Source organism: Anguilla anguilla, chromosome 14 (assembly GCF_013347855.1).
Source record: "Anguilla anguilla isolate fAngAng1 chromosome 14, fAngAng1.pri, whole genome shotgun sequence".
In the NCBI taxonomy this organism is placed as follows: Eukaryota; Metazoa; Chordata; class Actinopteri; order Anguilliformes; family Anguillidae; genus Anguilla; species Anguilla anguilla.
In genome coordinates, this window is record NC_049214.1 from 8311838 (window position 1) to 8326689 (window position 14852).

Sequence of the window (14852 nt, forward strand, 5' to 3'; positions counted from 1 at the left end):
GGAACAAACCTTATTTGTCCCCACTTTCATTTCATTTGATGGATGTACAAAGGTGAATTTGAAGAAACATATAATCGACATTCCTTGGTCATTTTTATATACTATTTCAAGTGCCATAATAATAATAATAATAATAATGTTTTACGTGATTGCAAGGGTGTTCTAGGTGGTTGCTAGGGTGTTGCTAGGTGGTTGCTATATAGTTGTAGGTGGTTGCTAGGGTGTTCTAGGTGATTGCTAGGGTGTTGCTAGATGGTTGCAATGGACATCTAGGCAGTTTCTATGGAGTTCTAGGTGGTTGCTAGGGTGTAATTAGGTGGATGCTATGGAGTTCTAGGCAGTTGCTAGGATGTTGCTAGGTGGTTGCTGTGGAGTTCTAGGCGGTTGCTAGGGTGTTACTAGGTAGTTGCTATGGTGTTCTAGGCAGTTGCTAAGGTGTTCTAGCTGGTTGTTAGGGTGTTACTAGGAGGCTGCTATGGAGATCTAGGCAGTTGATCTAGGGGGTTGCTAGGGTTAGATTTACAGCTAGGATTAGGGTTAGGGTTAGGGATACAGCTAGTGTTAACGTTAGGGTTAAGGTCACAGCTAGGGTTAGGGTTAGGGTTACAGCTAGGGTTAGGATTAGGTTACAGTTAGGGTTAGGGTTAGGGATACAGTTAGGGTTAGGTTTAGGGTTACAGGTAGGGTTAAGGCTAAGGTTAGGGTTAGAGCTAGGATTAGGGTTAGGGTTAGGGTTCAAGCCACTCGCTATCAGTAGCCTATTTCAGTCTCTTCGAATATGATCTAAAATAAATATATTTTACTATCTTTGGTAGTTATTAAGGTCATGCACAGACAGTCTGCTTAAATTCTTGATGTAATTGTCACCCTTTCTATGTCATACTGCAACAACTACTAAATACAACCAGTTAACAAAAACACTGAAAACAGAATTTAAATGAAGTAGTGTGTAGACATGATTCATATTTCACACTGGATTAAACTTTTGTCTTAAAATTTTAATAATACATTGCAAATGATGCTTTTGTAGTTGAATCTTGTATTCCTAACAAAAATGTACAGCAGTTACAGTAAGCACAGTATCTAATTGTATATAAAGGGAGCCATCTGTTAATCTTTGACAGTGAATCACTTTGAAACTAACTCAGAGATGATTGACATGTCAGGGTCTCGCTCTCTCTTCACATACAGTTACACAGTATTATGATTCGCCAATCGTTACATTGCTGGAGGTGTCACTTATCACACTTATTGGTCATCAGGGGACAGTGTTTTGGGTGCCAGAACGAATTTTTTGCTTTCTGCTAGGCCAAATATGCATAATTCGAACTTTTTTTGAGGTGTTTATAATATTCCTCACTTTATGTGCACGGTTTCGTCAAATGCGTTTTACTTAATGCCATATAGTCTTTTATCCAGTGCTATTACACAGCGCTTCTTTCAGCGCTTGCTTATTCTGCCTGCAGTTCTTCTCGTTGCCACACGTACTACTCTAGCACTCCTATTAAACGACCAGACCGCTCACTGCTTTCTCACTTTTCAGATGTGCGGGAGCAGTCTTCATCTTCATGAATGTAAGTTTGCAAAAGCTCCGCGTTTCTCTTAAAATGCCTTTTTTATATACGGAGTTTAAATATTTTACCAGATGAAATCATTTAGATAATACTAAAATTCTGTTCACAGATCGTTTTTCATAAAATCGGCTTACGATGTTTGTTAACTAGTTGAAAGGAAAAATGATATCCAGAATTATATCCGACGAAGATCAGACTACCTGATGTATACAATGCATGGTGTGTGTGCCAGATTTTTTTTTAACCGTGCAATGTGGCCACGTTTTCGGCACATGCAGCCTAAAATCTTCCGAAGTTATGTTTTTAGTGTTAGTTCTCTCTATTGCTACTCTAACATCCGCTGTGCGTTGTAGATCTGTAAGCGAGGAACAACTCTTTACTTATCAAACTGAGGTTACGAGTTTGTATTGAATAAAGGTTTTAATATTTTGAAGACGCTTGCTTTCCTTTTCACATATATTTGGTTAAAAAATATATTAATATGAAACTGTAACATACTGCAGGTCACACCTTTTAAAACCTGTAACTGTTTAGTCTACAACCGTAGGGTACTTTTAGAATTACGGTTATGGTCGTCTTATTTATTTTACTACAGGCCGTCATGTGAAGACCAGCTGTCTGAATGGGATCTGCAGGAACCTCCAAACGTGTTCCTTAATGAGCAAGGTAAGCCCTGAGCCCCCCCCCCCCCCTTCCCCCCAGCAGAAAAAAATAATAATAAAAGCAAATTAGCTAAAAAAATAAATAAATATCCTACTATTTTAGGGAATATCCTGTTGAAACAGGATTAAATCATGTAGACATCTGGGAAGACTACCCTTAAACTGAGCTGTTGTTAATTATAGTGCTAGCAGTAATGTCCTACATCTTCCCTTTTAATTATATTTTTTGTTTCTATTTTTTTACAGAATGAGAATAAGATGTGTCTTTCTACGCAGACAACAATACAAGTGCTTCATTTTTTCTTTGTCGCTGCTCGTGGTATGTCTCCTGAAGCTTGTTCATATAAAAGTCACTGTAAAAAACAGTTTTTTCATTGAGCCTTATGGAGTTACAACAAATGTTTACAGGGTTCAGCCCCAAAAATATGATATTAATTGCTCTGCTGTTTATCAAATGGACCCAGTGGAGGTCGGGAAGTCTTTAGAAATTAGACGGAAACACATTGTGGATGTGGACGATGATAACATTGTGTCTTTGACCTCAGACTGTCTGGGATATATCCAGTCAAGGGGCTATGTAAACCTGCCCCTCTCCAATGAGGAGCACCAGTTTCCACTGGCATATTCTTTGGTAGTGCACAAGCATGCTTCCATGGTGGAGAGGATCTTGCATGCAGTGTATATGCCTCATAATATTTACTGCATCCATTATGATCGAAAATCATCCAGAAGGTTCATAGCCGCTATGGAGAACCTTGCCAGCTGTTTCCCCAATGTCTTCATTGCCTCCAAGCTGGAATCTGTACAGTATGCCAACATCACCAGGCTCAATGCTGATCTTAACTGCTTATCGGACCTCCTCGGCTCCAAGGTCAAGTGGAAGTACGTCATCAATCTGTGTGGCCAGGACTTCCCCCTCAAGTCCAACTATGAGCTGGTGGCCGAGCTGAAGAAGCTGCAGGGCGCCAACATGCTGGAGTCGAGCCGGCCCAGCGAGCTCAAGAAGCAGCGTTTTAAGTTCCAGTACATGCTCAAGGACGTGTCTTTCGAGTACCAGAAACTGCCGGTCAGGACCGCTCGCACCAAAGCCCCGCCCCCTCACAACATCCAGATCTTTATGGGGAGCGCCTATTTCGTGCTGTCGCGTGAGTTCGTCAGTTATGTCGATGGGAACCCGCTGGTGAAGGACTTCCTCTCGTGGTCGGCGGACACGTACTCTCCCGACGAGCACTTCTGGGCCACCTTAGTGCGAGTGCCCGGGGCCCCGGGGGCCATCCAGCAGTCCCAGCCTGACGTCACTGACCTAATGAGCAGGACACGGCTGGTCAAGTGGAATTACCTGGAAGGGTCCCTGTACCCTCCCTGCACCGGCAAACACCTGCGAAGCGTCTGCATTTACGGGGCCGCCGAGCTGCGCTGGCTCCTTAATTATGGCCATTGGTTTGCCAACAAGGTGGATCCTAAGGTGGATCCTGTCCTTATTCGATGTTTGGAGGAAAAACTTCTTGAGAAGCAAAGGATCTTGGTAAAATTGGCATCAAGTTGAACCCCAGTTTTTTAAAGTCCAGAATTGAATTCCAGGCCGAGATTGAATTCCAAATTGAGAACACTCTGACCTGCCTTTGACAAAAATTGATATGGGAAAATGATGACCCCTTTGCTACTGGTCGGCTGGCTCCGGGCAGAGTCTCCTGGGATGGAGATTATGAAAGGGGATGAAAAGTGTGTAAAAGCAGGTGAGAAGCCTCATGGTGTGCGGTCTCTTACGCATGTGCATGTTGCGGCTGGCTGGGGTGTGTTTTTAAATGAATGCTGGGTTTGTTTTAATAACAGGGAGGTAGCTGCTCAGGTTTTTCAGCCATAGTACAGAATGATTGAATTTTGGTTGTGTACGTTGGAAACATGAATTGTGTCAAGCTTATTACTTATTTTGCCCACATATGTTGTATTTTGAAATTATCATAAAGACACTCCTCTTAATGAGAAACTGTTTTGGTTGAACATGGAAAATGTGCCTTTGAATACATATTTACAGGGATAGTGTCTTGTTTTTCATGATCTTATTTTACTTTTTTTTGTATTGGAGTTTTTTTTTTGCAAATGTGTAAACTGTACTGAAAGTCTGCAGTTCCTCCAAGAGTGACTGTTATTGAATATAAAATACAGCATGAAGAGGATTTCTCACTGGATGTCATTTCATAATAAATTATCTAAAGTTTGAAATTTATGTTTGTGGGCAATTCAAATTTTAATAAATGAATTTACTTTCATGAAAATATTGTAGGACCGATTCTGTGAACTGTTTTGCAGCAAAAAAACAAAAACAAAAAACAACTGGAATTAAATAACAACAAGTATCCTTCATTTTTGGCCTGAGACTGTAACACCCATAAGAAATCCTCAAATAAATTGTTCACAAAGTTAACCATAAACCAAGAGCAATGTCCAACACAGCTGACAATGGAGTCAAACTTCAGGATAGTATTCAGATGGCACTTACAAGCTGAATGGTTTATAATTCACATTGTGCTATGTTTCAAGTATTTCTGGTACTGTACTCAGAAAATTGTTTTGTGGAATGTAATTTATTGTTGACAGTTGTACAACCATATTTCTGAGAAATGTTTATCAAGTAGGTGTAAAGTCTGTTTGTGTACAGGGACACTCCTTGATATTTTACTTGGTTTCACTGATGGCCTTTATGTTCAGATATGAGCTGTGTTTGTATAACAAACACATTAAGGCATTTATGATGGTTGGTTTAACCCTGTGAGACAAAGTATTAGACAAATGCAACTTTTCTTTTCGGGCACCAAAGAGATTTTTTTTGTTGTTGTTGCAAATTTCACTTTATAACAATATTTCCTTGTTCCTTAGGCCCTGTTCTGTATTTCAGCTTCATATTTGGAGTGAAACATTTTCAGCTGTTCCACAGAGAGTGTCTAGAGCACATATGGCATAGGCTCCTTAAGCAGATCCCTTTTGTATCTCAACACATCTGCATTTTCCACCTCTTGTAGAAAGTTAATTGCCTCCAATATGTTTTTATTGGGATGCCAAATGTATGTTGTACATGTGGGTAACCAATTTATTTTCAACAGAACAATGTATGTCTTACTTTGAGGTCATTTTGACCATGTTGCAAAAGTACAACATCGGGACTTTATTAGCAGACAATAGGCTCACTGTAACAGTATGCAATAAATGATGTCTTGCAATGTTTCATCAGTTGTAGTGATTGTTTTGCTTGTGTCATTGTTGTGTTAAGTAGTTGGAGGATGACCAACACCTCCTTTTGCTGCCCTGTAGCCCTACATTTCCCATTCACTCCAATGAATGTCTTCGGATCATGTCACCACTCAATGTTGAAAACAATCATTTCACATGTGTGGCCATGTGCACGCATGCATGCAAGCCAGTATAGAACATCCAGCAACAGGTCGGGCACTGTCCAGTGAGGACAAACACTGCAGTACTGGATATACAAACAATAGCTACAAGTGTGATGTCTGCCTCGGTTATTCAGTTCACAAAAACTTCTTCCTTCTCTGTCACACTGAATAGGGAGAAATGGAGACATAGTAAGACAAACAATATGATTATTTGAGGAATCAAAGAATAAAATAAGATTAAATGTTCAACTTGTTTGTTATGTTATTATCACAACTGAATGATAAAGTTTGATGAGTTTTAAAACTAGCACAGCTGTGTCTTTTGAATATTCTTACTAGGAAGCATAATGATAATTTCTGCTACAACTTGAGCACAACGTTGCATTTTCCTATTCTATATTCATATGTTCCCAAGTAGCCATATAGTAGCCTTTTCAGTTACACTATGACTGTAACCAGGGGCGCAGATGGCGGGGGGGACGGGGGGGTACGTCCCCCCCAGTTTCATAGGGACCCCTATCCGTCCCCCCAGATTGGGGTAGTTGTATAAGCTTAAAAGTTGAGACCATTCTTTTGCTCACAGTTTGGTCCCCCCCACTTCAAAAATCTCTCCTGCGCCCCTGACTGTAAGCTTTCTAAAGTATTGGGATGTGCTTTCTACTGTATTGTCCCTTGTGGTAAAAACCTTGCTAAATTTAAGTGTCACATACTGCTTTGGTGTAGTAGTGAGACAAAACTTTTTTCTAGCAGTGTTTTCATTCTGTGACCCAGTCTGTGTACACTTATCCTGTGGTCTTGACCTCATCATCGGATGTTACACTCTATGTTCCTTTAGTTCCCCTTTGAAACCATTTCACCCTCACTGAATGCTTAGAAGCAGTGAACCGATAATATTAACCGCAGTCTGTTAATAATTCATCCTCATTTACACTATTCTACATCATGCAGTATGTATAATGGCAGTGTCAAAAAAGCATTTGGCGTATCTCAGCAAAGTTTTCTCATTAGGTCATGACTCCGAAGGTCCCAGCTTTTGTACCTTCCCCATTTGTTGTGACATTGAGTTATTTTTGCTAGTTTGCAGCAGCTGGGTGTTTCGTTCTTTGTGGCTGGTTTGCGGTGGAGCTGCGGCGCTCCCATACCATTCAGACCGCAGGGGAGAGCTTAACCCTGCGTAAGCAATTTTTGGAGCTTGCTTTATTTCCTGGCACGTTCAGGCTGGTTTACGGAGGCTGGCGACTCTGTTCGAGGTTCAAGCCGTGGTAACTTGGCCTATCCACCTACAGGTGGTGACTGAGAGTGGACAGAGGACATGGGCCTTCACAGGAAAATACAGGTTCTTCTGCTTTCTCACAGAAAAGACTTCCAACTTGGCAGTTGCAGTTGTGAGTTATACTGCTGTATCAGACTAACACATTACATGATATCTACAGTTTGTACAAAATGCGGTATTATTACATTGCAAAAAGGTTTATACAGTCACTGACTTAACAGTAAATGAACTGATACCGAAGGGAGATTTCTGAATGAGAATGCTAGAGATGACCTGTTTCAGAGGCCATGCATTGGCTGAGGAGGTTTAAGACAGGGAATGAAACAGTATTCATCAACTTATGTATTTTTTGTGGTGATCACTGTGTATATATGGTGATATAATGTTGATTTTGAGAAAAAATCAGTAACAATATGTTTTTATCAATATTTGTTTCCTTCCAATGTTTTCTGGCGTATATTAGCTTCATGTGAACTGAAGATGTTTAGTAAATATTTCTCTCATCATGTTAACCAGGCACATCCTGTAAGGTTTGCAATGCAAATGTGGTGGATTATATTTTTAGTGTCTCAAGTAAATTAAATCCAGCATTTAAGGACCTGTATAGCCTCATTCTTCTCACGTAACATAAATAAACACATAAATTATTTTTTATTAAATCATTTGTTTACTTACCAGAAGCCATGTACAATAGAAGAAAAAAAAAACAGTTTTCACTTTCACTTGACCAAAATAAGATTTACTTGGCTTTCTCAAATATTCTTGAGCTGTTCACAGCAGAATTGCTGTAATTTTATCCACTTAAATGTACTACAACACATTTAAAAACCCGGTTTAAACCAATGGAGGTTGCTATGAGCACATAAACATTGACAGGCTGTCTTTGTGCCAGTAATTAGTAGTTTTTTCCAGTTGAGGACAAAAGATATGTGTAGGCAGGCACAGTCTACATGGCACAGAGTTAGTTGCACTGCAGAGCAGGGATATTTTCCTTCAGAGTTTGTTTTAAGGAATCCTGGGTAGTGGGCTCACTGATCACAGTTACTGCTTGTGTTAAGACAGGCCAGCTCAGGTTTCCTGTGGTGGGGGCACCCTGCCTGTTCTTGGTTTGTGGTGGTTAGCGAATGACTGAGGAGAGGTCACAGGGAAGGCATAAAATGTGGGTGTTTAAAATGTCAGCCTGATAGAAATGCCCTCAATGGTTTTTAACTGAATTATGGCCAAGGCTATTGATTGTATTGTTGGAATTGGTGATGTAGTGGTGAAAAAGAGATGTGCAAGTCTAACCGGAATAAATTTTGTGGACACTAAGAGCAAAAGGTTTTTTCGGGAGCTCTCTGTGGTTCTTTGTGAGTTATTTGTAGCCACTTAGCTAATCATAAACACTTTTAAATACAAAAAATAAGCATAATGCTTTTAGGATTTCAACATGCATTGCCAAAGAAAGCTTGATGACTTTTATGGTGTGCTGATGCTAAGCCATGTTTCATTGCAGTTAATTTCATGCAGCAGTTCATTGCAATCATATTTTAGTTGGATAATTCATACATTAGGGGTTTACTGTAGAAATATAAATTGGAAAGAATAATTACCATTGTAGCTTTTAGTCATATTGTCCATTGTTTAACCTCCAGAATTTTTTAAGGCCTTCTTTGAAACTCTGATGCTCAACTCTGATGTTCTATTCAGGAAAGAAATGAGTCAGTCTTTACAAACGGTATGACCTTTGTTGGTTTACTAGCATTATTGTGGATTATGTATTAATTGAAGGATTTATAAAAGTATAACAGTTGGAAAAAGTTTTATATTATGGAAGCCAGCTTTTAATGTTTTGATGTGAAACTCTCAAACTGCCACTAATTCCAAGGCTTCCTGATATTTTTCATTACAGGTCCCACGAATTATACTCCATCACATATTTTTCTGGTTCACTTGCTTTTGTACTTACAAAAATCAGTGTGATGTATTTAGCTCAACGTCAGTGTTTGTAAAGAGCACATATCTGGGCAAAGTCGTACATTAGTTTCATTTTGAATCCTTACCGCTCATCTGAAACCTTAACTGGCCTTGCAGCTGTGTCCTGTCCTTGAAAAAATACAAGAAATGGAATTTCCCAATATGAGTGAAAGTGAAAGTCAAGATGCAAAGACTAGAATATCAGATTATATAGTATAGTATAGTATAGTATAGCACAAAATGTTTAGATAACCCCTAATAAATGATGATCTCTTACTATATTTGGGACAGCATAACCAGTGAAATTTGGAAAATCAAGTTTCAAGCCTTTTAATGTGTAGAATTATACAAGCACAGTGTAGAAAAAAACCGTTAGATTTCCAAATTTCCTGTTTGTTTCTGTCATGGTAAACGTTTATTTCTGTTTTTTAGTTCCAGGCTTTTTCTACTTTTGTTTTTGTGTCAGACTGAAAATGAAGAGATGACAATAAATAAATAACTACAGTGACAATAATAGCAATATTTATGGCTTGAAATGGTTAGCTAACAAGATTAAAGAGGTTTGCAGTAAAGGTGTATGAACCCACTGATTGATATGATGAATTTCCAACTTGAATCTGAGATAAAAAATATATAAAAGTGTAATGTGTCATTCAGTGGTTCACAGTCTGGGGTAATGAAGCAGAAGTTACAGTCAAATGTGTTGATCAGAACACCTGCACAGACATTGTCTTTCAGTGATGGCATCTTCTCACATATGCTGACTCTACTGGCAATGTAGATGGGTGTGCCCTGTGTGAATGAAAAACACTTCATGCATGTACCTCTGTGACAGATACAGTAGTTTTATTCATTTATTTCCTGGTAATCTGCTGGATGGCAGAGATCTCATACTGTGTGTTGTCATGTGAGCCTATGATGATGTTGGCCATCTCCCAACTCAGACTGCACCTCAGCTCCTCCTGCAAGCCTTCTCTAGAATTTTAACCTAGCCTTAACAACAAATTTGCTGTCAGCCATTTTTGGTTCACACCCTGCGGTTCCTTGCTCTTGTTTATATAATTAGGATTGCAATGGCAGGTATGCCATTCTGCAGAGTTACGACTTGGTGCCTCATTTCTAAATTAATGTTAGCTATCCCTATAGATCCTCTACCGACATACAAATGATTAGTAGGTCTGTCTAGTACAATAATTAAAAACACTTACATTTAAAATCATGACATATACTTTCATTTATTTTTGGTAAAGGAAAAATAATTGAATCCATGCCTGTGTGTTTCTTACAGAATGCAGGCTATTTGCTTGCATTCATGTTTTTGCATGTTTGGCATAGCCTACATTTATATATGAATTACTGTAATCACTTACTCATAATAAAACACAGTACAAAATGAAATGATATCTAATTTAAAAAAAACACACATTTAAAACATACAAAAATGCCAAGTTACGAACATATAGCCTACAAAGCACTATATAAGCTCTATAAGTCATTCATTCAGATCTAGGCCTGCCATTAAAAGTATTGATATGAAAATTGCACCGAGTTACATTAAACAATATTTGCTATCTTAGCTCACAGAAATTAAACAAGGTGTATTCCAAAGCATTGCAACCCAACGTTTCCTAAATTGTTTCAAGTAACTGTTTAATACTCAATAGATTCTGTTTAATACTCAATAGGATACTTTTGTTTTTGTTTTAATATCTTAATTAAATTTAGTTTTCAATAAACTAGAGGACTAGACATTTCCTCTCTAGGGAATTACTGCACAGAGATCCCTGATTTTTGCACTTGTGTTTGCATGGTAAGTAACACTGGATAGGAGAATCAGCTAAATGGTGGTGAAAAGTAAAGTAACCTTCATACCGTGCCTCAAGGATAACCCACAAATTTGCACACTGCTATGCTAAATTCAGGCCTAAATTTGCAAACTGCTACACTGGACTCAAAAACACAACATAAAGCTCAGCATTGTGGAAAGTGTGTACTTTGTGGTCAGAACATCAAGAAGCTTCATGAAACAGCCCTTCAAACTGAGGCTAATCAATAATCTCTTCAAAGTGGCTTCAAAATTTCACCATCTATTCCTGCCTGCATTTCATATGAGGGCCATGGGCCTCTGGGTCCCTGACGGGGGATCTGAAACGCTGGGGCGATGGAGAGCGCAGCGAGACACACGCCCCATTACTCAGCGTCGCCCCCTGGAGCTGCCGGAGTGTATGGACCCAGCAGGGTGACAAAGACTCTTTCTTCTCCTCTGGCTGTGTGGGCTACATGACTCCCACTCTCTGCAGAGGGTGTGCAGAAGGCCGAGTAGCCGAGAGACTGGCACAGCAAGGGAGGAAGGGCTAGAGTATGGGGATACAGTACATACCCCTGACTCTACAGGGGGAACAGCCAGATATCTTTCATCCCCAGGTACGACTTCATTTCCATTTCACACTGTAGCTGTTAAGTGGTAAAGTACAGTCTCATCTTTCAAAAGTGCAAAACTTCAAAAACTTTCTACCGGCCAAATGGAGCTATTATAAGTGGGAATTTAATTAAAGGCAGTACCCATGATTCATAGCTGATTGAACCAACTAAGTAAATGTGGACAGGCTTTCAGGAAGTGAGGCATATCATAGGTGCACTTCACTGTTGAGCAGAACAGGTAAGTCGCTAAGTGTATGGACTCCAATTGGATTATGAAATGTCAAATTGGATTTTTTCAAAAAGCAACTTAATATAATCTAATTGTTTGAGTATTGAGTGGAGTATTATATTTCACAGCGACTGGCCTTACCGTAAGCAAGATAATGCTAATATATTTTCATCTTGGCCATGTGTACAAGCCTGTGACCACAAACCAACACGACGGGATGAAGTCAACTTAACACCATTTAACTCAACAGGGAAAAGGCGACGGGGCTAATGCAGACTTTAGATTGATCATTTCCAGGGATCTCCTTCTTGGATCTTCTGGAGCCTCATATTACCGGATGCTGTTTGGTTCACTTGGGGTGGTGGGGACACCCAAGATGAGAGACATTGCTCTTTTTCCAACCGCGCACCACCACACATTCCAGAAGTTTTTGGGATGGCCTAGGAAGGAGAGCAGGTACGCTGGTGGTAATGGGACACCTGCACCTTTTCTTGAGAGCTAATCCTGTTTTTTTTTTGTTTTTTTTGCTGGCCCCAACAGGTGTTCCTGGGCGGAGCCACATGTCGAGCCTGTTTCCTGGCGACAGAACAGGATGCATATTGTGGGAGGGAGGAAATGCCTGAGCCTGGTGGACACAGAGGAGGTGGGGGGAAGTGAATACGCTCACTATACTCTCACCATGCTGTGGAAGAAGGGACGGCAACCCGAGCGTAGTTTTCATTATTAGTCATAGACAGAGCTTGTAGGAGCATTGTCAAAATCCAGACAGTATTCATTGTTTTTATTTGATAACTTCAATTCACCCTTTTTTCCTTTCTGAAGCGAATGCCACGTCTTAACCTCCCAAATTTGGTCATCCATAAATCCTTAGCCTAGCAAAACATTCAATGAAAGTTTAAATTTAGTGCATGCAATTTCAATTGCGTTATTTTCTGGAATCAGGTTGGCCTGGGCCTTCAGAAAATGCCAGACTTCGGGATAGTTCAGTGCTTTAACTTGGAAGTTCATGCACAGTCAGAACTTTTCTGCTCTAACAAAGAATAACATTATCCCTGCCTAAACAAACAGTATCTCCTTTAAAATGGGTTGAAATTCTGGATACACTATATGTTTCATACTGCGGGTGTTTGTATTATCGTTTGCAGATTTATTTATTTATATATTTACTTATTTATTTATTTAGGATTTTTGTGTTCATCGTCCTGTAAGAGGTAGTTCTAGTTTAGTAGTACCAGGTAGTACTACACACCTGGCTACCAGCATTGTAAGAACTGCTTTTTCCAATAGCGTCCAACAAGTGACTAATTCTTTTTCTTATAGTTGCATTTTTTATTCGCAATCTTTCTATCCCTTTTTAATCCCCCAGTTTGGAACAGTCTGTTATGCCACTGAGATCACCAGTGTTCCACCCACACCCACACAAGGATCACTGCATCTGGAGCCTCTGCACTCCGCCCATGCAACTGCGCAGACAGTACTGTCCAGGGAAAATGCACTGCAGACAAGCCAGTTGTGTTCAGTTTGCTGCTGACTAAGGCTGAGCCTCAAGTCTGTGATTTCTGAGCTATAGGTACATACACTGAGCACCTTTACAGACTGCACCGCTCATGAGTGCTTGCAATTTTTCTACGTTTTGTTGAATACTGAGGACCTCATTGAATGTGCGAATGAATAGTGTTCTGTTTACAAGTGTCAGCTGAACTTGTGGTTTCCTGTCTCTATGTATCTGCAGTTTTTTTTTCCCAGTGCCCTAATGTGGGTTCATGTCTGTTTTACTTATTCAAGTCAGTTATATCCCTAGGCTGTTGACGCAACTATACTGGATTTCACAAACAGCACACAATTCACAATGAAAAACTTTTGAATTACAAATGGAGGCCAGAATAAAGTTGTAAATGTTTTAATGTCTTAAAGTGTAAATGTTTTAATGTTTAATGTATGAACAAAAAGTAAAACTGGTTCTTGCTGCTTATCATGATGATTTCCAATAAAATACATCCTGTTTTCTTATCGCTTCTTTTGTCTGAACACACACACACATCCTGAATGTGAGGATGTCTCCAGCTGAGCTTCTAAAAGTACAATTACACAGATGGAGACCAAGATTGTTCAGGAAACCAGTTATTCTCATGAACAAAATGTGTGCTTTAATTACCTTTCCAAAATGTGTCGATGAATGCTTTTGCTTGTATTTCTGTCAAAGGACGTGTCTGTGTCCTATCCTGTTGTCATTTACTTTACATACCCAGATTTTATGTTCACTTTATTTGTGCAAGTTATTTAAAACCAAAACAAGCATAATCAAATAGGTACACCGACGTTAAAAAAGCAAGAGGATGGTCAAGCATATGGGCTAAAGTGGGAGCTACATTCAGTGTCACAACCTACACAAAAATGCATCTATACTTGTAATTTGTTTAGTTTAAAGTTTTAATAAAAATTTCTTAAAATACGCTCGACCCTACTCCCCCCCCCCCAAAAAAAAAACAAAAAAAAAAAACAAAATCAGTTGGCAATCCAAGATGAATGTTGCAATGATGGAAACATCTGCTTCAATGTCATTTTTCCAAAAATCCCAGATAATTGTACCCTTGTAGCCATGACTGCAGCACAAGCATGCAGCATGTCTATTCATAGGGGGTAGTTGTGGAAGATTTAATCAAGTTTAATCATTTAATCACACCTTTCAGTTCCTGTTTTGAATGCACATAAACACATACACATACCCACCCACCCTCATGCGTACACACCCTCACACGTACACACACACAAACACTCACACACACACTAAACTTCTCTGTAAACACATAGAAGTCTCTTCTACACCACAGAAAGAGCTGCCATTAAGCAGCTGACATCACCAGCACTCAGTTATAATCTAATCCCCCTGCATGTCTGAGAATGCTTTAGCCTGGCGGAAGGAGCTATAATTCTAATGTATTACTTGCTAGCGGTAAACCTCTATGTTACCACCAGACCCCTCTGAGGGAACACAATATCCTGCCTGCCCCTTAGCCGCACACTGCCACTCTGTTAACGCTCTGTGTGTTTTTTTATTGTGACTCTTCTCTCCACTCGGACTTGTAAGCGGTTGAAGTAATTAAGGCACATTGCATGTGGGGCTCATTAATGAATCACCCTGGTGAGGTAGGGTTTCACTTAATAATTGATGGGAGAGATCCCCGTGTGCCTGGCGTGCTCTGCGGGGGCCAGCGTGCACAGACCCAAATCTCAAGAGGAAGTGGAAGGGTTGGGCTGACGCGAAATGTCGGGTCATCTCACCATCTCCCCTTCAGCAACATGGCCCCTGAAAAAAGCCACTAGGCAAGAGAAAGGAAACATGCA

At 39.8% G+C, this 14852-nt stretch overlaps 1 protein-coding gene and 1 long non-coding RNA gene across 4 annotated transcripts; both read left to right on the plus strand.

The window, feature by feature from the left end:
- The first annotated feature begins 1431 nt into the window (after positions 1 to 1431).
- On the plus strand, positions 1432 to 5461 carry LOC118213188 (beta-1,3-galactosyl-O-glycosyl-glycoprotein beta-1,6-N-acetylglucosaminyltransferase 4-like). Of its 2 annotated transcripts, XM_035391964.1 has the most exons (4): positions 1436 to 1574; positions 2170 to 2240; positions 2483 to 2555; positions 3108 to 5461. In XM_035391964.1, the coding sequence occupies exons 3-4, from the start codon at positions 2484 to 2486 to the stop codon at positions 3780 to 3782; spliced, it is 747 nt and encodes a 248-aa protein (XP_035247855.1). In that variant the 5' UTR covers positions 1436 to 1574; positions 2170 to 2240; position 2483; the 3' UTR covers positions 3783 to 5461. The 2 variants fall into 2 exon arrangements, with proteins under 2 accessions (XP_035247854.1, XP_035247855.1); XM_035391963.1 differs by having other exon boundaries at positions 1432 to 1574; positions 2483 to 5461.
- A 522-nt stretch (positions 5462 to 5983) lies between these two features.
- LOC118213189 lies at positions 5984 to 13518 on the plus strand. 2 transcript variants are annotated; one of them, XR_004762358.1, is made up of 3 exons: positions 5984 to 11281; positions 12048 to 12150; positions 12874 to 13518. It is a non-coding gene; the product is annotated as an uncharacterized LOC118213189 (long non-coding RNA). The 2 variants fall into 2 exon arrangements; XR_004762357.1 differs by having other exon boundaries at positions 5984 to 12150.
- Positions 13519 to 14852: the final 1334 nt, after the last annotated feature.